The sequence below is a fragment of the Micropterus dolomieu genome, linkage group LG12 (genome assembly GCF_021292245.1).
Source record: "Micropterus dolomieu isolate WLL.071019.BEF.003 ecotype Adirondacks linkage group LG12, ASM2129224v1, whole genome shotgun sequence".
NCBI classification, from domain to species: domain Eukaryota; kingdom Metazoa; phylum Chordata; class Actinopteri; order Centrarchiformes; family Centrarchidae; genus Micropterus; species Micropterus dolomieu.
Genome location: NC_060161.1, coordinates 11,683,124 through 11,702,644, shown reverse-complemented (window position 1 = coordinate 11,702,644; position 19,521 = coordinate 11,683,124). Strand labels below are relative to the sequence as shown.

At 39.6% G+C, this 19,521-nt stretch overlaps 1 protein-coding gene and 1 non-coding gene across 2 annotated transcripts; both read left to right on the top strand.

Moving 5' to 3' along the window:
* Positions 1–62: 62 nt before the first annotated feature.
* On the top strand, positions 63–16,358 carry LOC123981097. Its single transcript, XM_046065741.1, has 10 exons — positions 63–583; positions 1,490–1,638; positions 2,143–2,260; positions 2,422–2,518; positions 10,649–10,854; positions 11,183–11,316; positions 12,056–12,188; positions 12,409–12,508; positions 13,331–13,406; positions 14,214–16,358. The coding sequence occupies exons 1-10, from the start codon at positions 520–522 to the stop codon at positions 14,301–14,303; spliced, it is 1,167 nt and encodes a 388-aa protein (XP_045921697.1). The 5' UTR covers positions 63–519; the 3' UTR covers positions 14,304–16,358.
* A 2,680-nt stretch (positions 16,359–19,038) lies between these two features.
* trnar-ucu lies at positions 19,039–19,112 on the top strand. The gene has a single exon. It is a non-coding gene; the product is annotated as a tRNA-Arg (tRNA).
* The last annotated feature ends 409 nt before the right edge of the window (positions 19,113–19,521 follow it).

Here is a 19,521-nt window from a genome sequence, read left to right as displayed (position 1 = left end):
AAAGGTCTGATCCTAGAATCGCCCCTGTTATGTATTATGACTGTTTTGTTCAGATGACACGGTCTTTTTTTATTTAACCTAAGGTTAAGGTCGGCCTACTATGTATTAGTTCCCACAGTACTCAGGAGTGTCTGTCTAATACTTTTTGGTAACTGTCTTGTACTCCTACGGTCGTTTTTAATAGCACAGCCGAGCTTCTTCAGTAGCCTATTGCAGTACATCTAATCTCGAGCCATTCCTCAACATTTCTGTAGTCAGTGTCGCTCGTGCGCTCGTGCTCGCGCGTGTTCCTGGCAAAAGAAAAAGGAAGCACTCCGCCCAAATCCAGCCTCAGTGCCTTCATAACTCCGCAGTGTCAAGAGACGTTTAAGAGAAAGTTTAACTGAAGAACAGACATTTAATTTCTTCCGTATTTTAAACCGTGACAGCAGGCGCTCGTATTCGGGAGCGGGAAAAACCCTCCGTTTTAGCTCATGAACCAACTGTTGTGGGAAGATAAAAGTTAGAAGCAAGACCAGGATGTTCCAAAGTTTGGATTTTTTTGTTTTAAGTTGCCTTTTTCTATCGGCTGAATCGGATGCAGGTAAGAAAACATACTTAGTGTTAAATTTTCCTACATTGTTTCTATTGAATACTTCTTTCATCATTTTGCGCCGTGGTTTGTTTCCCATTAACGAAGAGGTTTTCCCGGTAGACTACATACGTCACGTCTGGCATTCATCACTGTTGGGCAAGACACTGAGGATAGGAACATGTAAGATGACGGGTGGCAACAAAGAACTCCAGTAGATGCATAAGCCCACATGAATCTAAGTCTTAAACGGGATGTGTGAAGCAGTAAGGAAATGGGACACAAATGCAGACAACCAGGCAGACAGGAACTAGCCTGTAATGATGTTCAGTGACTCCAAAGCTCCGTGGCAAGGGGGGCTCAGGAAGTGGGAATGTGACTTGGGCAGAAGGAAAGGATAGAGAGACACCAAAAAAAACAACTGAGTCAGGGCAGCGGCTTTACACTAAGCTCATAGTGGTAAGGTCTGGAGTTTCTCAGTGTAAGTTTCCATACAGAATGTTGTGTGTACTTGACAAACAAGAGTTGGAAGTGTTAAACTGCCAGGCCTAAAAAAGAAAATAACATAGAGAGGTAGGCCCCACAGTATTTGTGACTTTCGGTTTGAAACTAGTTTTTATTTTTTTTTTTCAAGCTGCATGGGAAAGGGATTTTCCTGTCCTAGAGGCTGTCTGCAAACAGAGCAGCTGTTGACCAGCAGTTTTTTTTTTTTGCAGTTTACATAAATATTCTTTGGCAGATCTGTTTTTCCCAGATGTGCAAATAATCCCACTGCGCTGCAGTAAACTCAGTCCAAGAAGCACTGTTTCATCAGTTTAGATCAGCAGAATGAAACTGAATTAATAGGAGGTGTTCACAGATCAAGAGGCTAATTAAAGGCTCACTGAAGATTTCTGTCTCTCTCCTTCTCCACATAAGGCCAGATATTACGACCACAAAATGTGTCTCTACAGTGGAAAAGTGATTTTGAACCGCTGCTGACATGGGCACCACCACAGCATTCAGGGGAAAACTGCACATATACGGTCTCGAAAAGGACCTGGACGAAATCCCCCGAAGAAATATACGTGAGCATGCAAATATTTTTCTTTTTTGTAAAATGTAATTCTGTTTATTATTAAATATATTGTATGAGGAATGCAACTCCACAACACCCTTTAACTGTTTATTGGGAATCACTGTAGAATCTGCACCAACGTATCCCACCAGTTATAATAAAACCTAAAGTTTAGGATCTTAGGGTATTTTAGCAATACAAATATTTCCTGGAGTACAAATAATCTCAATGTACTGCTGCAAAGTCAGTTACAATTTACAAAACACATAATTTATATACTGTGAAAACTAAATTAAACTTAATCTTTAGCTCTACATGACAACCATTTTATATATATATATATATATTTTTTTTATTATCTGTTTATATTATTATTAAAGCCTGTTTCTGAAACAGCTCCACATATGCATTTTTATCTGTGGCTATGCTACATGTACAGTAAAATACTGATAATGCATTAGTAGTTCACTCAATGTGTTTTACAATTTGTTTCTCTGTTTCTTGGTGCATTCAGATTGAACAAACAGCTCCCTGGTCTACGTACACCGTGATGGAGGGAGGATTTCTGGAAGTATCTGTTGAAGCTGTCTGTAGTGGTGGAGTTACGGTTTTTCTTAACCACACCAGCCCAGGTAGTGCAATTTTCTTACCACTGAGTGTGTTCTCAAAATTTGAATGCTCTTGCGTAGACAGAAATGTGGGCTTAAAACCTTTTGTCCATATATGGACTGAATTAATGTCCGTGTATTTGTTTGCTCATTAAAATGTGTTTATGTGTGTCTGTTTGTCCCAGTGCTGGTGAGGAATTTGAATTGCATCTATTCCTCCAAAAAAAGTCACTGCTCCTGGACACCAGTCAGTCACACTCCAGATCTCGCTTTCTTCTATAGGTATGTGTGGGTTTGTTTTTTGTGTTATTATTATGTTTTATTTATTTATTTTTTACATTTTGTGCTTACACAATAAAAGGCACAGGAACCAGTGCTGTAGATCAAGAGTTGCCACACAGCACGGTGTTTATGTGAGTAAGCTGTATTGCTTCCTGAGAGCTTAACTTATGTTTCGCCACATGCAGAAAGAGCCGGACGGAACCCAAGAGGAGGTTATGAGCCGAGTTTTAGTTAAAACATGAGGAATTTGGTCTTATCAGGCCAGTGCTCTGGCGGGTGTCAATATGAGGTTAGGGATTGTTTTCTTGTTTGTGTGAGGCTTATACCCAAGCCATGTTTGGTAGTGACACGTTAAAATGTTAACTCCAGACAACCATAACATGACAAACATTAGCATAAATGGAAATCCAAAGCTGAAAAGTAAATTTGAAGTGCTAAAATTGGTGTCATCATATTCTTTTTAAAACTGCAGGTTTGAAAACATCACCAGCGATATACTCTCCTATAGTGTTCACTATATTCAAACTATTTGTAAATTCCTTAACTTTATTATTATTAAGCATTTTATTTTAAATCCATGAATACCATCTGAGGATTTAAAAGGATGGCTCTTATAGTTCTGTAACGAAGGCATTGAACTGATCACTGGGTTTTTTTCTTTGAGAGTTCTGTGCAACTCCCCCCCCCTCCTTCCATTCAATACACTCTCTTAATTCATTCCTTTCCTATTGTTAATTGTCTGTGGGCAGAAACCAAAGGCGTTATGAATAAACTGAATAGCATCATCACTTTGGTGAGAAATGCAAAATAAACAGCGTTACCAGGTTTAAAAGTCATATCTGACTTCATGTTAAACATCTGAAATATTACAGTAAGGAAGTAGGTGGGGTTAAGTGACTGATATGTGATGGTATGTGAGTTTTTGGCATTCCAGCCTATACTTTTCTTTATTACAAGCTGTGATCTATTTTCTGTGCAGGACATTATAGCCAAAAATGTATCTTGATAAACAGTTTCATATCTTTTGATATCGATAATTATCGCGATAAGTATCAAACCAGTATTTCTTTCGAGTTTAAAGGCTGATTTTGGCTCCTGAATGAAAGTTGAAGAAACCTGATGGTTAATTGTGGTTTAAACTCTTCTTTATTGTCAACACCTGAGGCCAAACAATGGTGGATCACTTCACAAATCTGCGGAGAACATTCAAAACAATTATGATAAAATCTTTGTTAACAAAAATAAAAATGTAGTAAAAGCTTTTTCAGTCCTTTTTCCACAACAAAATAAACATCTTAAATAAAAAACTAGAACTGCAAGCAGTTATAGGCGAGGTCCAAGCCTCCCAGTGCAAGCCGGGGGCCTTGCCCCGCGGAGGGTGTGCGAGTAAACCTGGGCCCGCCATGATTTATTGTCCACGGACCCTGCTGTGGCTCGGGGGGCCGGTGGGGAAGAAACGACGAGTTATAAATTAAAGGGAGTTGCGGTTACGGAGATATAAAATGAATGTATGTCTATGGGAGTGTTATTTGATTTCCAATTAATAGTGCCACCTAGAGCCTGATTGATGCCAAATTTCACACAGCCCCTCGGGAGGTTGTGCCAGATAATGTTCTTGAGTTTGGTGTAGATTGGCCATTTAAAACGTAAGATCTGATATGACATCCTGTTTTAGCATTTGCGCAAACATTTGTTAGCTTATAATTCGTAATTTTTTAGCGGATCAAAATTCCCTCTAGAAACTTTTATCAGCTTGGTCCAGAGATGGTCCATGCCAAGTTTCGTGCCGATCGAACTTTCGGGTTCGGAGGAATTAAATAAAATAGGTTTTTCAGATTTAGTGAAATAAAAACGTCATCGCACAGAGGAGTGTTTTATACCATCGGCAGAATCCCCCAAACACGTAGGCATAAGGTTTATGATTGTGCGATGTAGTGGCACGTAGTTATGAGGCAAAATGTGGCTTGGCTGAAAATCCCATTGAAATGGGATTTTCTGACGGTATTTGAGCTTCGATTATAGCGCCACCTTTAGGCCGAATTGCACAAAATTTGGTACCACTTGTGGTTATGGAGATATAAAATGCATGTAAGTCAATGGGATTTTTTTTGAATAGCGGCTAACTGCACCAAATTTTGCACAGCCCCTCGGGGGCATAGCACATAAGGTCCTCAAGTTTGGTGTTGATCTGCCATTCCCAACCTAAGATATGACATCACTTCCTGTTTATAGCGTTTTTGTCAAAAACATTTATTAGCGTATCATTTCAACAATTTTTGTTGTATCAAAATTTCCTCTACAAACTTTCATCAGCTTGGTCCAGAGATTATCCGTGCCAAGTTTTGTGTCAATCGGAGTAGCGACTTCGGAGGAGTTAATTAAAATAGGGTTAGAGTTATCAGTATTTGCGATGTAGCGAAAAAAAAGTCAAGGCAGAAATGGGCGTGGCCTATACCATTAGATTCAGCTCGATCCCCCGAACGCGTGAATATAAGGTTTTTGATATGCGCCTTCATATGCGGGAGTTCCAAGGCTAAACGCAAAAAAATGTTATTATAGCGCCCACTAGAGGTAGAAGTGTGCGCCTGAGGTCATTGACAAGAGTTGGACCTACCCTGTGAGTTTTGCGTCTGTAGCTCTAGGCCGCAGTATCAGTTTTATTTACGGAATAAAAATAAAACAATAGGGTTGCCTTGCATTCCGCAATGCCTTGCATTCGCGGGTTCTCAGCCCACTCGGGCTTGGACCCCTAATTAAGTCCTAATTTGTGTATGATTTATGTGAGTAAAGTCAAAAACATTTACTGAATATTTATGGAACATTTGTTATATTGTTATTGAAAAAAATTATATTGCGATAAATTGTTATTGTTTTATTGCCCAGCCATATGTACACATTTAGCTCTTTTACTTCAACTTCAAACACACCATCTGGGCTGCAGAAAGAGGAATGAGGACTGAATGAAGCTATCATAACACATAACAGGCTAATGCATAATATCCGGTAACCATAGACATATTTGAGGTTAAGAAAACAGTTCAGATAAAGAAATCAGTTTAAAATATGGAAGCAAGCCTGAACTAATGAAACTGTGTCCCAAATTATCAGGCATGCTGCTGAAAAACAGATTTGGGTCTTTACACCAAATAGTGAGCCATACTTTGTAAAAAAAAATAGAAAACCTTTATTCCTTCACATAAAGAAACAGTTCCTGTTGGTCCAGGGTTTCTCACCCTACATCCAAATCAGCATGTTAACTCTAAACTTCTTATATATGCACTTGTACGCTACACCATTTCTGCATTGCAAAGTCAGTCTCTTTATATAGTCGTACGAGTCCTGAGTTCCACGTGATGGAAACCGGGTTTCATTAAGTGTTCCTTAAAAGACAGTGGTGTCCTGTTATCCTTGGCACGGTAAGGCCAAGCAAGTTGTAATTTACTAAAGTGGTACCATGACAGAGTTGGCTCTCAACCTCATGGTTCATGCCCAGGGATTCCTCCAGACCTGTTGTAAATTAAGAAACTGTCCTTCATCTTTTCTATTTGTGACCTCCTAACACCGTGTCCTAACTGAATCCAACGTGATAGTCGGACGCCTGCTCGTTGTTAAGACATGAGTCCTGGAAAAGTCATGAGGGCAAGATTATCGGTTCTCTTGACAGATTTAATATCACCACCGTCTCTATCATGCTGCGTGTGTAAAGGCCAAAACCAACAATAAGTTGATACTACTGAAAAGGATTATGTGTTCATCCAATGTTTCCTTATTCCTCGATGCCACAGAGCTTCATTGTCCTTTGAAAAACCCATTGTGACGGAGCGGCTCCGTCACTGAGTGCGGGCCCCACACATACACACACACACACACACACACACTCCCCGCTCCCTTCCAGCCTCAGTTAAGCCGGTCATAAACCTCGCTATTATGCATTTTTCTTCTACTGTTTAAGTAGCGCGATCAAGGGTGCACACTTGGTAGTTCTACTCTTCTTTAAACATACATTTAAACAAACATCAAACACTTACTATGTGTTGAGATGCATCGCAGGTTTGCTCTGTTTCCCATCCAGTCTGGCAAAACAGGAGCGTAACATTTCCGTCTTAAATTGCATGTTCTCGCGCGCTTTCATGGTCACGTGAACTGCACAATTATGGTTGTAGTAGTAATTGGTGATGCAAATAACTGTTTCAGGGTAAGGAAAATGTTTGTGGAGATGGATATAATTATTGTTGAAAATATGTCGAAGTGTAATAGATATAAATCCTTTTCTGAAGTTAGTAAAATGTGTTTATTATATTGTTTAAATAAGGGTTAAGCCTAGTGGGAGGGGCTACTGGCTTTAAAAGTCGCAGCTTTGGACCTGTAAGGTCAGTTTTGGCCTGGTTACAGAGGAGGTAACTAATGATTTGTATTTTTGTGGGGAGAGAGAAATAGAGTTATTGAAGATTTCTTTGTGTGTGTAACTTTATTATTGAGTAGGTTATTTAATTTTTACAAATAGTGATTGTATTTTGTTTTCACTGTTTGCACTTTTTCGACTACGCCTGTGTTTTTCCCTATGTTGTGGAGTTTGGAAGAGAACCCTGCTACACCCATTAATGAGCCACTCTGTTGGACTTGGTGACAGGTTACATCATTACATTACATTCATTACATGTTATCCTTATTTTTACAGCTCATGATGACTGGACAATTCACATGTTTCAGTTTTTCAGATAATCAGCGATACTCTTTCTGTCAGACACCGGTTTCAGTGTAATTACACAAAATAGCATTAGTTTGACTCTTATGGCAGAGTAGCACCATTACACATGGTGAAAGATTTCAACTTTTAGAAAGATGTGAGCTGTAGAAATCTCAGGACAACACAAGTTTAAACCCATCTTAAAACCTAAATCATAGCTAAACCAAGAGCTGAGGCTGAGAGCCAGTGACATGGTAGAAAATTGGAAAATTATTGAGTTATTTACCTTTTTTACTTAATTTTTTAGTGATAATTACCTGAAAGGATAAGAGTCAGGTTTCAAAATCATACTATTATGTTGATCAACTGATTAATCAGTCACTGCAACCAGCCAGCTCCATACTTCTTTGAAGTGTTGAAGTCTCTGAGGATTAAAGAAATAATTAAACCTTATTTAGTACAAGTACAACTATTTCTTGGGTGGATGCAAGGAATTCCTGGAGTCTTGTCGTCAACATGAGGCTGCCAGGCAACCCAGGTTGCAAACGGGATGTAGGGGCGGTTTCCCAGACAGAGATTAAGCCTAGTCCCAGACTAAAATGGAGAGTTAAGCCGGACTAACTGGAATTGGATTTCTCAGACATGGTTTAAAATAGTCCCAGACTTCCCTAGATTTCCAGAAGTCTGATTAGAACTAGTCTAGATTTAAGTAAAGGCTTAAACTAAACCTGGCCAGAGGCAGGTTTAACTTCAGATTAATTGATGTTGGCCTCCAGACTGACCTTAGCAATAGAGGAACTGGATTACCCGGACTATATTAATGATGATGAAAGAGCTCAATTTAGACCAGACAGAAGGGTGGTTATGGACAGGAGCAACCCACTGAATGATCTTGATGAAATCAACTTTCGTGATCGCATGTACAAAGCAATTGCAGCAGACATAATTAGTCTGCTTTGACACAAGGCTTTCATCTGATTCCTGTAGGGGAATGCCTATCCCTCCTTCGCTAAAAGTACTGATCACCTTAAGGTTTTTGGCATGTGGAACCTTCCATCGTGAAACAGGCGATTTGTGTGGCGTAAGTGAACCAACTGTGTGCAAAATAGTTCACAAAGTGTGCAAAGCAATATTTGAACTGAAGGATGACTACATCAAGTTTCCTGATGCTGCTGGCCAAGCCAACTACAAGGTGGAGTTCTTTGAATATGGAAACTTCCCTGAAATCATTGCCTGTATTGATGGATGTCATATTCCAAGAAAGTGTCCCTCTACTGCAGATTCTGAGGAGTACAGAAATCGTAAAAACTGGTTCTCAATAAATGTACAAGGTGTGTGCACTCCCACTATGCAGTTCTCCAACATTTTTGCACGTTGGAAAGGTGCAACTCATGACTCAAGAATTTTCCAGAACTCCTGTCTGTCCGCTCAGTTTGAAGGTGGTCAACATAGTGGAATCATACTTGGTGACAGTGGCTATGCACAGACCAACTTCTTGTTCACCCCTTACCTTCATGCAGTCACACCTGAGCAGCAGCGGTACAACCAAAGCTCATATCCGTACCAGAGGTACAGTGGAGCACATGTTTGGTGTATGGAAGAGTCGTTTCCAGTGTCTCAGAAACACATTGCACTTTGAACCAAGAAGATGCTTTATTGTCAAAATTGCAACAGCAGTGCTTCACAATTACCTCAAACAGCATGGCTGCCCAGATCCTCAAATGGAACATAGGGATGAACCAGATCTTCCCATGGTTGAGCCAGACAATGAGAGGTATGGACTGGCGTGCAGAGATGCTTTTGCTTTGCGGCACTTCTCACAATGAAGTTACCTCAGATGATTGAAGACAACAATTGCCACAGATTGATTATGAACAAAAGTTTTATTTCACAAATTGAGATATCGGGACCCTGAACTGGTGCTGGTTTCATTAGAACATTGGTACTGCTGCTGCTTCATGTTTCTCTCTTCCTCCTTCATGGCTAACTCAACATGAAGTATTTTCATCTTTATTTCATGTTCATCTTTTAAATACTTAAATGCTCATGGAATTCCATGGCCAGTTTCTCGTGCATGGTCAGCCTCTTGGTCCTTCTCATCTGGCCAGAATTAGTGACATCATCTTCCCTCCAGGCTGCTGCAGCTGTAGTGGGCTGACTCAGGACCTCCAAGCTCTGGTGATCATCTGAAAAGTATTATATTGCAGCATTAGTGAACAATATGTATTTAAAAGTGAAGTTCATGAAATAATTCTGGTTATAGGACTGCAAAAAATGACTGACATTAATGTGGCCTACCAAATGAGGATTGGAACGGGGCCCCATCTGAACTGTCCAAACGATCATCATCAGGGATACCTTCCAGGGGCTGCTGGCTATCAATGATCAAAGTCAACAAGTCTCTAGGTCATCGGTCTCTGGTCTTTCTGGGGGTCCACCACCAGTCTTGAAACGCTCCCTACGTGCAACAGCATTTGTCTTCTTTAAGTTCATTTTTATGTTTTTCCACAGGATCTTAGAAAGATGGAACAATATAAAAAAATAAAATTCTGTATGATGCTGTTTGTAATATACTTGGATCACAATGAAGCAACATTTCAAAGTGACTGACATGTAAAAGTAGACCAACAATAACACAGTAGCTTACCTGAAGTTGTTGAAGTGTCCTGTTGCTTACTTTTTCATTCGAGTTAAATTCATTGCAAACTGAAGTCCAAGCATTCTTTTTCTTGTTTTCTGTTGCTGATTCATGCTGTTTGTTCTCAATAATTGGGTGGTTTGACACAATTTGCTTCAAAAGGGTCCTTTCAAAGTCACTGAAATTCTTTGAACGTTGTGTTTTACCTTTGTCCATTGTTTGTTTGGGTGATTTACTCCAGTTCCACACAATGTTAATGTTTCTGCAGGGTCCAGCCCTGGTTTTTGGAGCAACCTCAGGTCTGCACCGAGTGCACAACATTACTCTAATCGGGCTTCACAGAGAGTTGCTAGTTAGTCCTTATTAACCTTGGTCTGCAACTCTCTAGTCGTGTACTACTTAATCTCAAATAAAGCAATGTCTCGGAAAGCCATTTTTTAAGTCCGTATTAATTTCAGTAGGATTAGCCTAGTCCTCATTTATTTAAGACTCTGTCCGGGAAACCGCCCCCTAGTGTACTAATTTGTGAGCTCTAGAGGTGCTGGCCAACTGTTTGTCCTTGTTTTCAGTCTTTATGCTAAGCTAAGCTAACTGCCTGCTGGCTGTAGGTTCATATTTAACAGACATACGATCTTCTCATTGAACAAGTGGATTTCTCAAAATGTCACACACTGTTTTATGTCTGTTTTTGATGCAAAGATGTGCTTATTCAAATGTTTAATTTTATTAATGCATTAATCCATTTAGGATTTCAGGAATAGTGTGCAGCATGAATGGAAATCACCTTTTTCTTTTTCTTTCCAAGGTTACAGAATGAGGACCAAACAACAGAGGCTGACGACGATACCCTTTCCCCTTTAAAAGAGTGCTCATCGTACAACTACGCTGCCGGCGTCAGGACTGGTTGTGATCTACAGGCAGATATCAAGCACGCCATCCACCTCTTGTTTAACGGAACGCAGAAAAACATGACCGTCAGGAACACCTTCAGGAGAGTTCTCTTAGAAAATGGTACGCAGCAAGTGGGCAGTGTTCAGAGTTCTGTTGAAATACGCGCTTCCCCATTAAGTTTCAGAGTTGTAAGAGAAGTTGCCCTCTGCTCTTTCTCAGAAATTATTTACCAGTTATTGCGGTGTGGAGATGTACTATAGATGTACTTCTGGGGTGTGACACCATCCGAAACGTACAACTAGAAAACACAATGCAGCCATTTTAACAAAACAAAAATTCATGCTTGTCTTATTTTTAAGAGACTTTAGTAAGTATTTTAGTTTAAAGTATTTTCTGACTGTGTATGAATGGATGGTTACTGTCTCTCTGTAATGTCTGTCTCTTACAGTGAGACCTTCTGCCCTTGAGTGGAACGTCACTAAAAATGGGAGTCAGTTGAATATCAGCTGGATTCCTCCTGACATCATAGATCTGTCTCAATGGAAGTTTATAATTAATTACACTGAGTGTGATCAAATAAAGGTAACAGACACAACAGTGCAATATTTATTATGTTTGTCTCTAATGTCTTTAAATTGAAGCTCTGTCTTGTTTTGTCTTTTAATTTAATAGAATAACTCAGTGGATGCAAATGATTGCTGTGATCATTTGAATCTTGGAAGCAACTGAATACCTGATTGTAAAATTTAACAACAACCTAGTACTTGAAATTTAAACATCACTGAGGTTGTAGCATGATAGCAGAAATATTTTACTTTGAAAACCATCTATACAAGTTTGTGGTTTGTGATTTGCCTAAGAAACATGCCAGCATTTCCTTCCTCCTTAAAACATCTGCAAAGATGATTGTTTTGATATTTTACATCCTGCTTTGTTTATATCCATGTGTGATAGCTTGCAGTCTTCCTCTTTCTTGCCTTTGTTGGTGCACTGCTGTTTCTAATGTCTGCTTAAGCTGTAGTTTTCTATCCTCATCTGTGAACCTTTAAAAAAAAAAAAATCTTAAATCAACTTCTTGAAATTACCTGAAAAGGGGTGAAAACTACATAAATCAAAATACATAAAATAATTTTTATGGTTTTCAGAGTAATATACATATTTCAGTGCTTTATGTTGAATTCACAATAAGGTGTGCAGCTGTTTCTAATGTTCTTAATAGTTGGCTGTAGTTTTCTTCCACAGAATTTTCTTTATTGCGCTGAAACAATGAATCAACTAATTGATTAATCGCTGTCACAATTGTGCCTCCATTTTCTCACAGGTTAAAACTGTAGATGGCGATTTATCAATTCAAGTGAAACTGGTCTCTCACTGTCGGTACCGCATGGCTATTAAAGCACAGACCACGGGAGCGATACAGGCAGAGACACCATGGAGTGACGAGAAGTATTTTGGTATGCTCTATTTTCTGAAAATTACTTACTTTGTCATGTAGTAGTTGTTTTAAGAATGACACCGGCAGACAGAAATGCATTCTACTTTCAAAAGTTGACACTGTTTTTTTCTTTCTTTGTAAAAACTCTGGGGTTTCAATTGTAACTTGAAACATTAAACACTTAACCTGTACACATCACTTTCAGCTAATCATAATGTTGCTGATGTTTTTGTATGCAGATGCAGATACAGATCCCAATGCGTTGGTGTATGCTGCTGCCATTATCATCCCACTGATGTTTGCTGGCTTGGCGGTCCTGACTTTTATGTGTTGCAGGAAGTATGTAGAGTTTTAATTAGGGATGCACCGAATGTTCGGCAACCAAATTAATCTTCCTAAAACAATCGTCCTTCGGTGTTCGGCCTACTAAGTCAAAAGACTGAATACATTTTACTGAACAATTACGTTGACATGTCGGCAGTGTGGAAGCTTTTTAAAGTGTCCGAGAAAGACGCAAAAATCGCCGTTTGCAGACACAGTTCTGCTGAATTGTCTCCCAGCACATCCACTCCATCTGTGGCTGACTTCTTTGAAAAGGCAACAAACGGTCTGACCGCTTTGAGTGTTTCTGTCACTCATTTGTGAGAAGGCGATTAAGCTACCTGCACCTAAATTTGGAGTGCACACGTATTAAAGCCTTTATGGTAAATCCACTGAAACTGACCAGTGCGAGCTGACAGGCAGGTTAGAGACTTTCTCCTGTCAGTTTCTCTCTTTACAAAGACAAGTGTTGCAGTATGAGAGTCCTACCTGAAGAGAGGCTGTGAAGTCTTCATGTTACGCCATACGAGAACCACATACATTATTTATCAAATTGAGTCAGGCTTGATGAATTTAGCGCGAGGATACACATGTGACAACGTCCGGTTTTCAAAATAAGGTGTCTATACAGTATTTTGACTATTTCATGTATGCAATGGTAAAAAAACAAAAAAAAAAAAACAAAAGAAAAACCTTGTTCGGTGTTCAGGGAAGTTTTTCATCATATTCGGCTTCGGCCCAGACATTTTGGTGCGTCCCTAGTTGTAATCTTTTTGTTTGGGTGCCATTGATTTGAGTTGTCTTCTTGTTTGCATCTGATATTTAACTCTCTCTGCACAGGAATAAGGAGAAGATTTTCCCCAAAGTACCAGAACCTCGGGACCTTATCAGCGATATTTCTGACAACAACAATAAGGTGACTGCTTAAAAAAGTATAGTCTTGGTTTACGCTCTGATTGTTCTGTCTCCTTAAATTAAAGAAATAGTACATGATGACATTTTTGGATGTACACTTATTCGCCGTCTTGCCCAGACTTAGGGGGGAAGGTCGGAACCTCTCTCATGTCTGTACGGTAAACATGAAGTTACTTACACACCATAAGTTAAGTATCATACATAAAATCTTAAGTGTAAAAATGCACATTGTGGTTTTGTGCAGAGCACAGTCACAACAAGATTCCAGGAAGACACTGCACCAGGCCAAGAAAAAGTCCAGCACATAACGCCCCTTAAATATCACAAAGTGTAACTTTTTCACTTTGCTTTCTTGTATGTACTGAACAAACAAGATAAAGTGCTAATTAGTGAGCTTTAGGGGTGCTGGTGAAACATATTTTGTTACCTTTGGACTGAGTCAGGCTAGTCGTTTCCCCTCGATTCCTCATCTGTGTGCCAAGCTAAGCTAACGCTGGCGATCGTCTCATTATTTAGGGTGCAAGTGTATCAGTTTTCTTAGCCCCAAATGACCTAACCATTACTATAACAACAGCAGATAAAGGCAGTGAGAGAAAAAATGGGTGGGACAGAGTAACAAAAGCACCTGATAAATATAAAGGTGTCCACCACTAAAATTCAGCTTTAAAACTTATCTTCCCCAGACCTCTAAAGCCCATGATCGCACAGTTGTTTTCATTTACAGAAGAATTGTTTTGTTTTTTTAAATGCGCCACTGTGTTTGGTTTTCTTTCACACATTTTTATTCTCATCTTCTTCTTTTCCTCAGAGCAACGTTTGCAACCTGTACATCCCTGCAGTGGAAGAAGACAACTGTAAAATCACTCTTGTGATAGATCCCCATAGTAATCTTATCTGAAAGCACAGAGTCTCCCAAAGTCTTGTTGTACTGGCTCACCAAGAACTCGAGAGGCTTTCATCACGGTATAACTCATGAACCCACGAGCTTCCTGGGCAGCTACTGCATTTCTGCACGTTGTTTTTCAAATACTGATGCAGATGAAATCCTTCATGAGGCTGCTATTTAGACTAGTAGTGCAGAAGCGTGTTACACTGAAGGACATGGGACTGAAGCCCCAAATATGCCGCAACATCGAGCTGAATTCACATCAATAATCTAGAAACATTGGAAAATTCCTTATCGCCATGTGTTGTTTACACACCACCAGCAGCTCCTATTTTGGAAATGTAATCACTTTGTTAGACTTTTTTTTTTTTTTTTTACTGTTTTCTGTCCTGAATGAACACAAACAAATACATCCATTACTCTACACGCCCCAACATTTTATATCTGAGCTGTAAGTCTTGCATTGCAGCAAGTAGCCCCACAGTGTCACTACTTCAGGCACTATTTTTTGGGAGACCCCTTGGACACATGCTGCAACCCCAGCAGCCAAGGATCAGTGGAAATGGGCAACCCTGGAGAGTTCAGTAATGTAGACAGGCGAGAGAACGGTTTAATCTGGAAGCTACTAATCCGTAGATCTGCGGTTTGATCCCCGGTTCCTCAAGTGTGCACGTCCAAGTGCCTCGGGCAAGATACTGAACCCCGGGAACAATTCATTTCTTTGTCTGATGAGCAGCTGGCTACCTTCAGTAGTCAGTGTGTGAATGTGACATGTAGTGTTATGTTTTTTGATAATTGCAGCTTTTTTTTTTTTTCAGCATTTACTAAGCATTAAATGCATATATCTATATAGATATATATATATATAGAGAGAGAGAGAGATATAGAGAGAGATAGAGAGATATATATTAGAGACATATAGAGAGAGATATGGGACAAAGCAACTTGTAGAAAAAATCATTAGTTGTCTGTCTGTCACCTGTAGATTAGCATGTTTACTCATTTACTGTCCTGTTTTCTTTTGATCAATGAGAATTCCTCGTGTCAAACAATCTAGTAAAGGAAAAATAAAATTAAAATAAACTGCATGCAACCGGCATTAAGTTACAGCCAGACCGTCTGTGCAGTCTGCTGTACACAGAAGACATTTATTGACTTGTGTCTGAAGAACAGGGTGCTGATCATACAGGATTTAATGAATGTGTCCTCTGCTGCTGTGCTAATGTTAAAAGACACCATCTGAAGTTCTACTCCGCCTTGCTGTACTTGGAAGTATCTCAGCTGGTCTGTGGTGGTCGCATAGCCTCTTGTTATCTTGCTGGTCAACTCAGTGGTTTGCTCGTCAGCTAGCATAAATACATTGAGCGTTATACCACGGTCTGCTTACGGTGGTTTAGCGGCTTTGTTTTCAGTAGAGGAAACAAACGCCGCTTGTGCTCTGAGCCAAAATGGTTTATTTTGGTGACCAGATGAGAGGAAAGCGAACAGATGCTGATCTCGTCTGGTCTGCCATCATCGGTTTCCTCCTTGACCACGATCAGACCACTTCTGTCCAAGCTCAGCAGTGCCAACCACATTCTAAAAAGTTAGCAAACATGCTGAACTTAAAGACATTTTAAAACATAAATACCATAGTTAGGACATAATGGGCAGGATAGCAAAAAGCCTGAGTTATGGTTTAACCTCTCCAATGATTGCCTTTATTTATGTGTTTGGAACATCACGAGAAGGGTAAAACATTTGCTCTTTCAAGAACACAAAGAAATACAGTTATACTGAATGTACATGGATTAGGCTTCTGATAAGCTCAGACTTTATTGCGATGGATATAATGAAGTTCTCCCCTCCCCTCTTCTGTTGAGGACTGTGAATATGAAAAGAATGAAGCACTCATGTAAAAATGCTAGTCTATCAATATTGGTGCTATGCAGTTTGAGATGAATATTTTGATGATGTGCCCATGTTGGTGGGTGCAAACTTTTGGATGGTTCATAAATTATGTTATGCTCATGTTATACAATGTTTTTCAATAAACAGTTTAAGTTGCCATGTTTGCACAAACAAAAAGTGGCACGTGTGAGTTTTTAATGTCACATTTTAAATACGTATCTGTTTTCAACCATCACATACGTTAAGTATCAGGCTTTCAGTGCTGCTGATGTAAAGGGACACCTGGACATTTTAGAAAAAGTACGCTTTTTTGCCCAGAGTTAGATGATAAGATTGACTCCATTCTAAGGTAACCCATGTAGCTGGAACAAGCAGCCCATTAACTTAGTTTAGCATAAAGACTGGAAGTAAAACTCAACCTGCCAGTGCCACTAGAGCTTGCTAATTAACGTACTATATACATATTATATTTCATTTATTTTATCCATACATGGCTTTTTAATGGGGGGTTAAGTATCTGACTATTTCTTTACCTCACATTACAACAAACACGTTATACTGTATCTCCTTATTTTAAAAAACTAAAGTGGAAGATCAGATTGTGGTTTTCTGGGGGTCATGTGCTTTCTTGATAGTCTAAGCATAGTTGTCCTGCAGCTGCCAAGAAATACTCTGGCATTGCCCCCACAAAACCACAATATGAGACTCTTTTTTTTTTTTTTTTTTTTTTTTTTTTTTTTTTTTTTACAGTAAGCAAATGAGATGTGTTTTTGTTGAGCCAGGCTAGCTGTTTCTTCTTCAAAGAAGCTAACTGTCTGCTGGATCCAACTTCATATATATGTACAAGCATGAGAGTGTGTGTTTCCCAAGATGTTAAACTATTAAATACAGTCTTCAGGGTTTTGACCATGGAAAACATCTGTAAAATCTGCAATGGAGACTGTGTGTTTTTTAGTCAGCTGTCATGAGAAGTTGAGACAATATATCATACTTTCATGATAGTTGAGTATTCCCTGTTTGCAAGCTTTAGCGGATAAATGTAGTTTTTGTCAAATAATCAAAAAATCACAAAACCTTTCCTGAAAAACAAAACACAAATATAATTAGATATTATTGACCAAAGGGCCCGGCTGATTGATAATTAGGGTATTTATATTATCAGGACCTACTGCATGATAAGAATTTCAAAATATTGACCTGACTTACAAGTTTTGCAACATCCATTTTTGCGAGTCTTTTGTGTCAGTTTCTTGGATCCTCTGGTAAACAACTGTTTATCACCTGTGTCAGTCTGTGAATTTAGTGTACTAAAGGCAATTTATGAATGGAGAATAAAATTGGGCCTAACGCAGAACCATCACCTTGCAGAGCATCTTTCGGCAAGTAGACCTGATGTTGTTCAAATCATCAAATCTCCAGTTTTTAACAAATGTGAAGAAATAAACACTGACAGATGATTTTCCCCTGTTTGCTGCTAGGAGGAAATGATTAATTACTCCACGGAGAAGTTTCACTTCTCAATTTCCGAAACAGTGAGAAACTTGCAGAGAACAAGTGTTTCCTCAGTAATTTCAGCCACTAGGAGGAAGTTGTGAAATTGTGTTTAAAATTGCTAAATTTTGTGGGTTTTGGGGCTTTTTCAAGAGCAAAAGAACAAATGCATACTGCCTACTCCTAACATTAGAGTAATATAAAACTCACTTAGGCCTAAGAGCCCATGTTGTCTGTCAGTGTTTCAGTGTGGGCTATAACTCCAAAAATGGTCATAATCAGTTCAAGTCTTCATGGTTAGATTCTAAGCTTATAAAGGCTTGTGCCTACGATTGTGTAAATATAGGCTACTATCCAAAAATACTAGAATCTAAAAAGTCAGTTTCCTTGAGGGTGGATTTGGTGAAATACCATGAAAAGCTTAGTATCTCATAGTGGCTACCATGCCTCCATGAACGCAGCTGCAAACATGGGTCCATGCTCTAATTAGGTGTCCTTGACATGAAAAATGCGGCCAGCAAAGACATCGGAGATGAAAGTAATTAAGTTGCCACACTGTGGCGAAGGGCATGTGGAAGGAGGCCCATAATTGGTTATCTGATGCAATCTCGGTGTAACCCCACCACCCCACTAGCCTACTCCATGCAGTGGGACCTGTGCACTGTTTCCTTAAAGGACAAAGGAAAAACGATGAGTCCAAGGCTATGCAGAGTAAAAATGACCACAATGAGTCGGTTTTCCATTAATAAAACACGTTTTCACTAGGCATTTTGAAATAGGGACATCAAGCCCCATCCGCTGTGAACGGTAATCCATTGTTAATCAGAAACACGTTATTTCTCTGTCAAATGGTTCAAAATGGATGTAGCTTAATTCGTTAACCACCGCATTTTAGCGGCACTAGCTACCTTAAACATAGCCTCTTTCGCTTTTATTTTTAAATCCGTCAAAACAGCGATAAATATAGTATTTCAATGTGAAAACGGGGAACGCGACGCTCCGACAGGTACCATTTTGGCTCTGCGGATGCTGTTTGAGCGAGGAGCGTTAAGCTAACTTGAATAAAACAAGCTTCCTGGCGGCGCACTTTCAAAATTAAAGCCTGAGTTTGGACGCGCTATCGACAGTCACGGTGACTCTTATTTTTGTATACTCGAACTGTGGACTTCCTGTGGTATGCCAGCAAACCTAACGCATCTCTGAGGGACCGTCCGCCTCAGTGTGTAGCAACGGCGCCCTCTGGTGGTCAGTCCGGACAGAGCCAAAATGGCTCAGACTGGTCCTGATGCTGCGGGGATGCAGAGAGCAGCGATATGAGAGGATATAAAGTACGTAAACCGTGCCAGGCCCGGTTTATCCTGGCGCAGTCTCTGTGGCGCAATGGAATAGCGCGCTGGACTTCTAATCCAGAGGCTCCGGGTTCGAGTCCCGGCAGAGATGAGTCACTCTGTGTGCCACACGGCAGACCTGCGGTCATTTTTATCACACTGTGATGGTGTTTTCGTTGCAGATTATTATGATGTAATGGTTGATCCTCGTTGTCCGCGCACTAATGTGGGTATAGTGAGTAAAATTAAACACTGCCCCATCACTGTTCGTTTTGCAGGCTTTGAGTAATTTGTTCTTCTCTGGTAAATAAACATAGGCTATGATGAATATTATAGCCCATATAGCATAGATCCATATTGAATTAAGTTCACCCATATGATTCTGCTTATTCTGTAGGCTCTTTACATTTTCTCTTTATTTTTTTGGGCTTCATTTTACTTTACTTAAAATCCTGGTATGTTTTATTTTAATTCTGCCTTTTGAGTTCCCATTGATTTCCTATTGATGCCATATGCATTAA

Bases quoted from the DNA above. Each gene is read 5' to 3' on its own strand.
- LOC123981097 (XM_046065741.1), top strand. From the start codon at position 520: ATGTTCCAAAGTTTGGATTTTTTTGTTTTAAGTTGCCTTTTTCTATCG. The intron at 2,519-10,648 runs GTATGTGTGGGT...TTTCTTTCCAAG, and splicing joins GATCTCGCTTTCTTCTATAG to GTTACAGAATGAGGACCAAA. The intron at 12,189-12,408 runs GTATGCTCTATT...TTTTGTATGCAG, and splicing joins GAGTGACGAGAAGTATTTTG to ATGCAGATACAGATCCCAAT.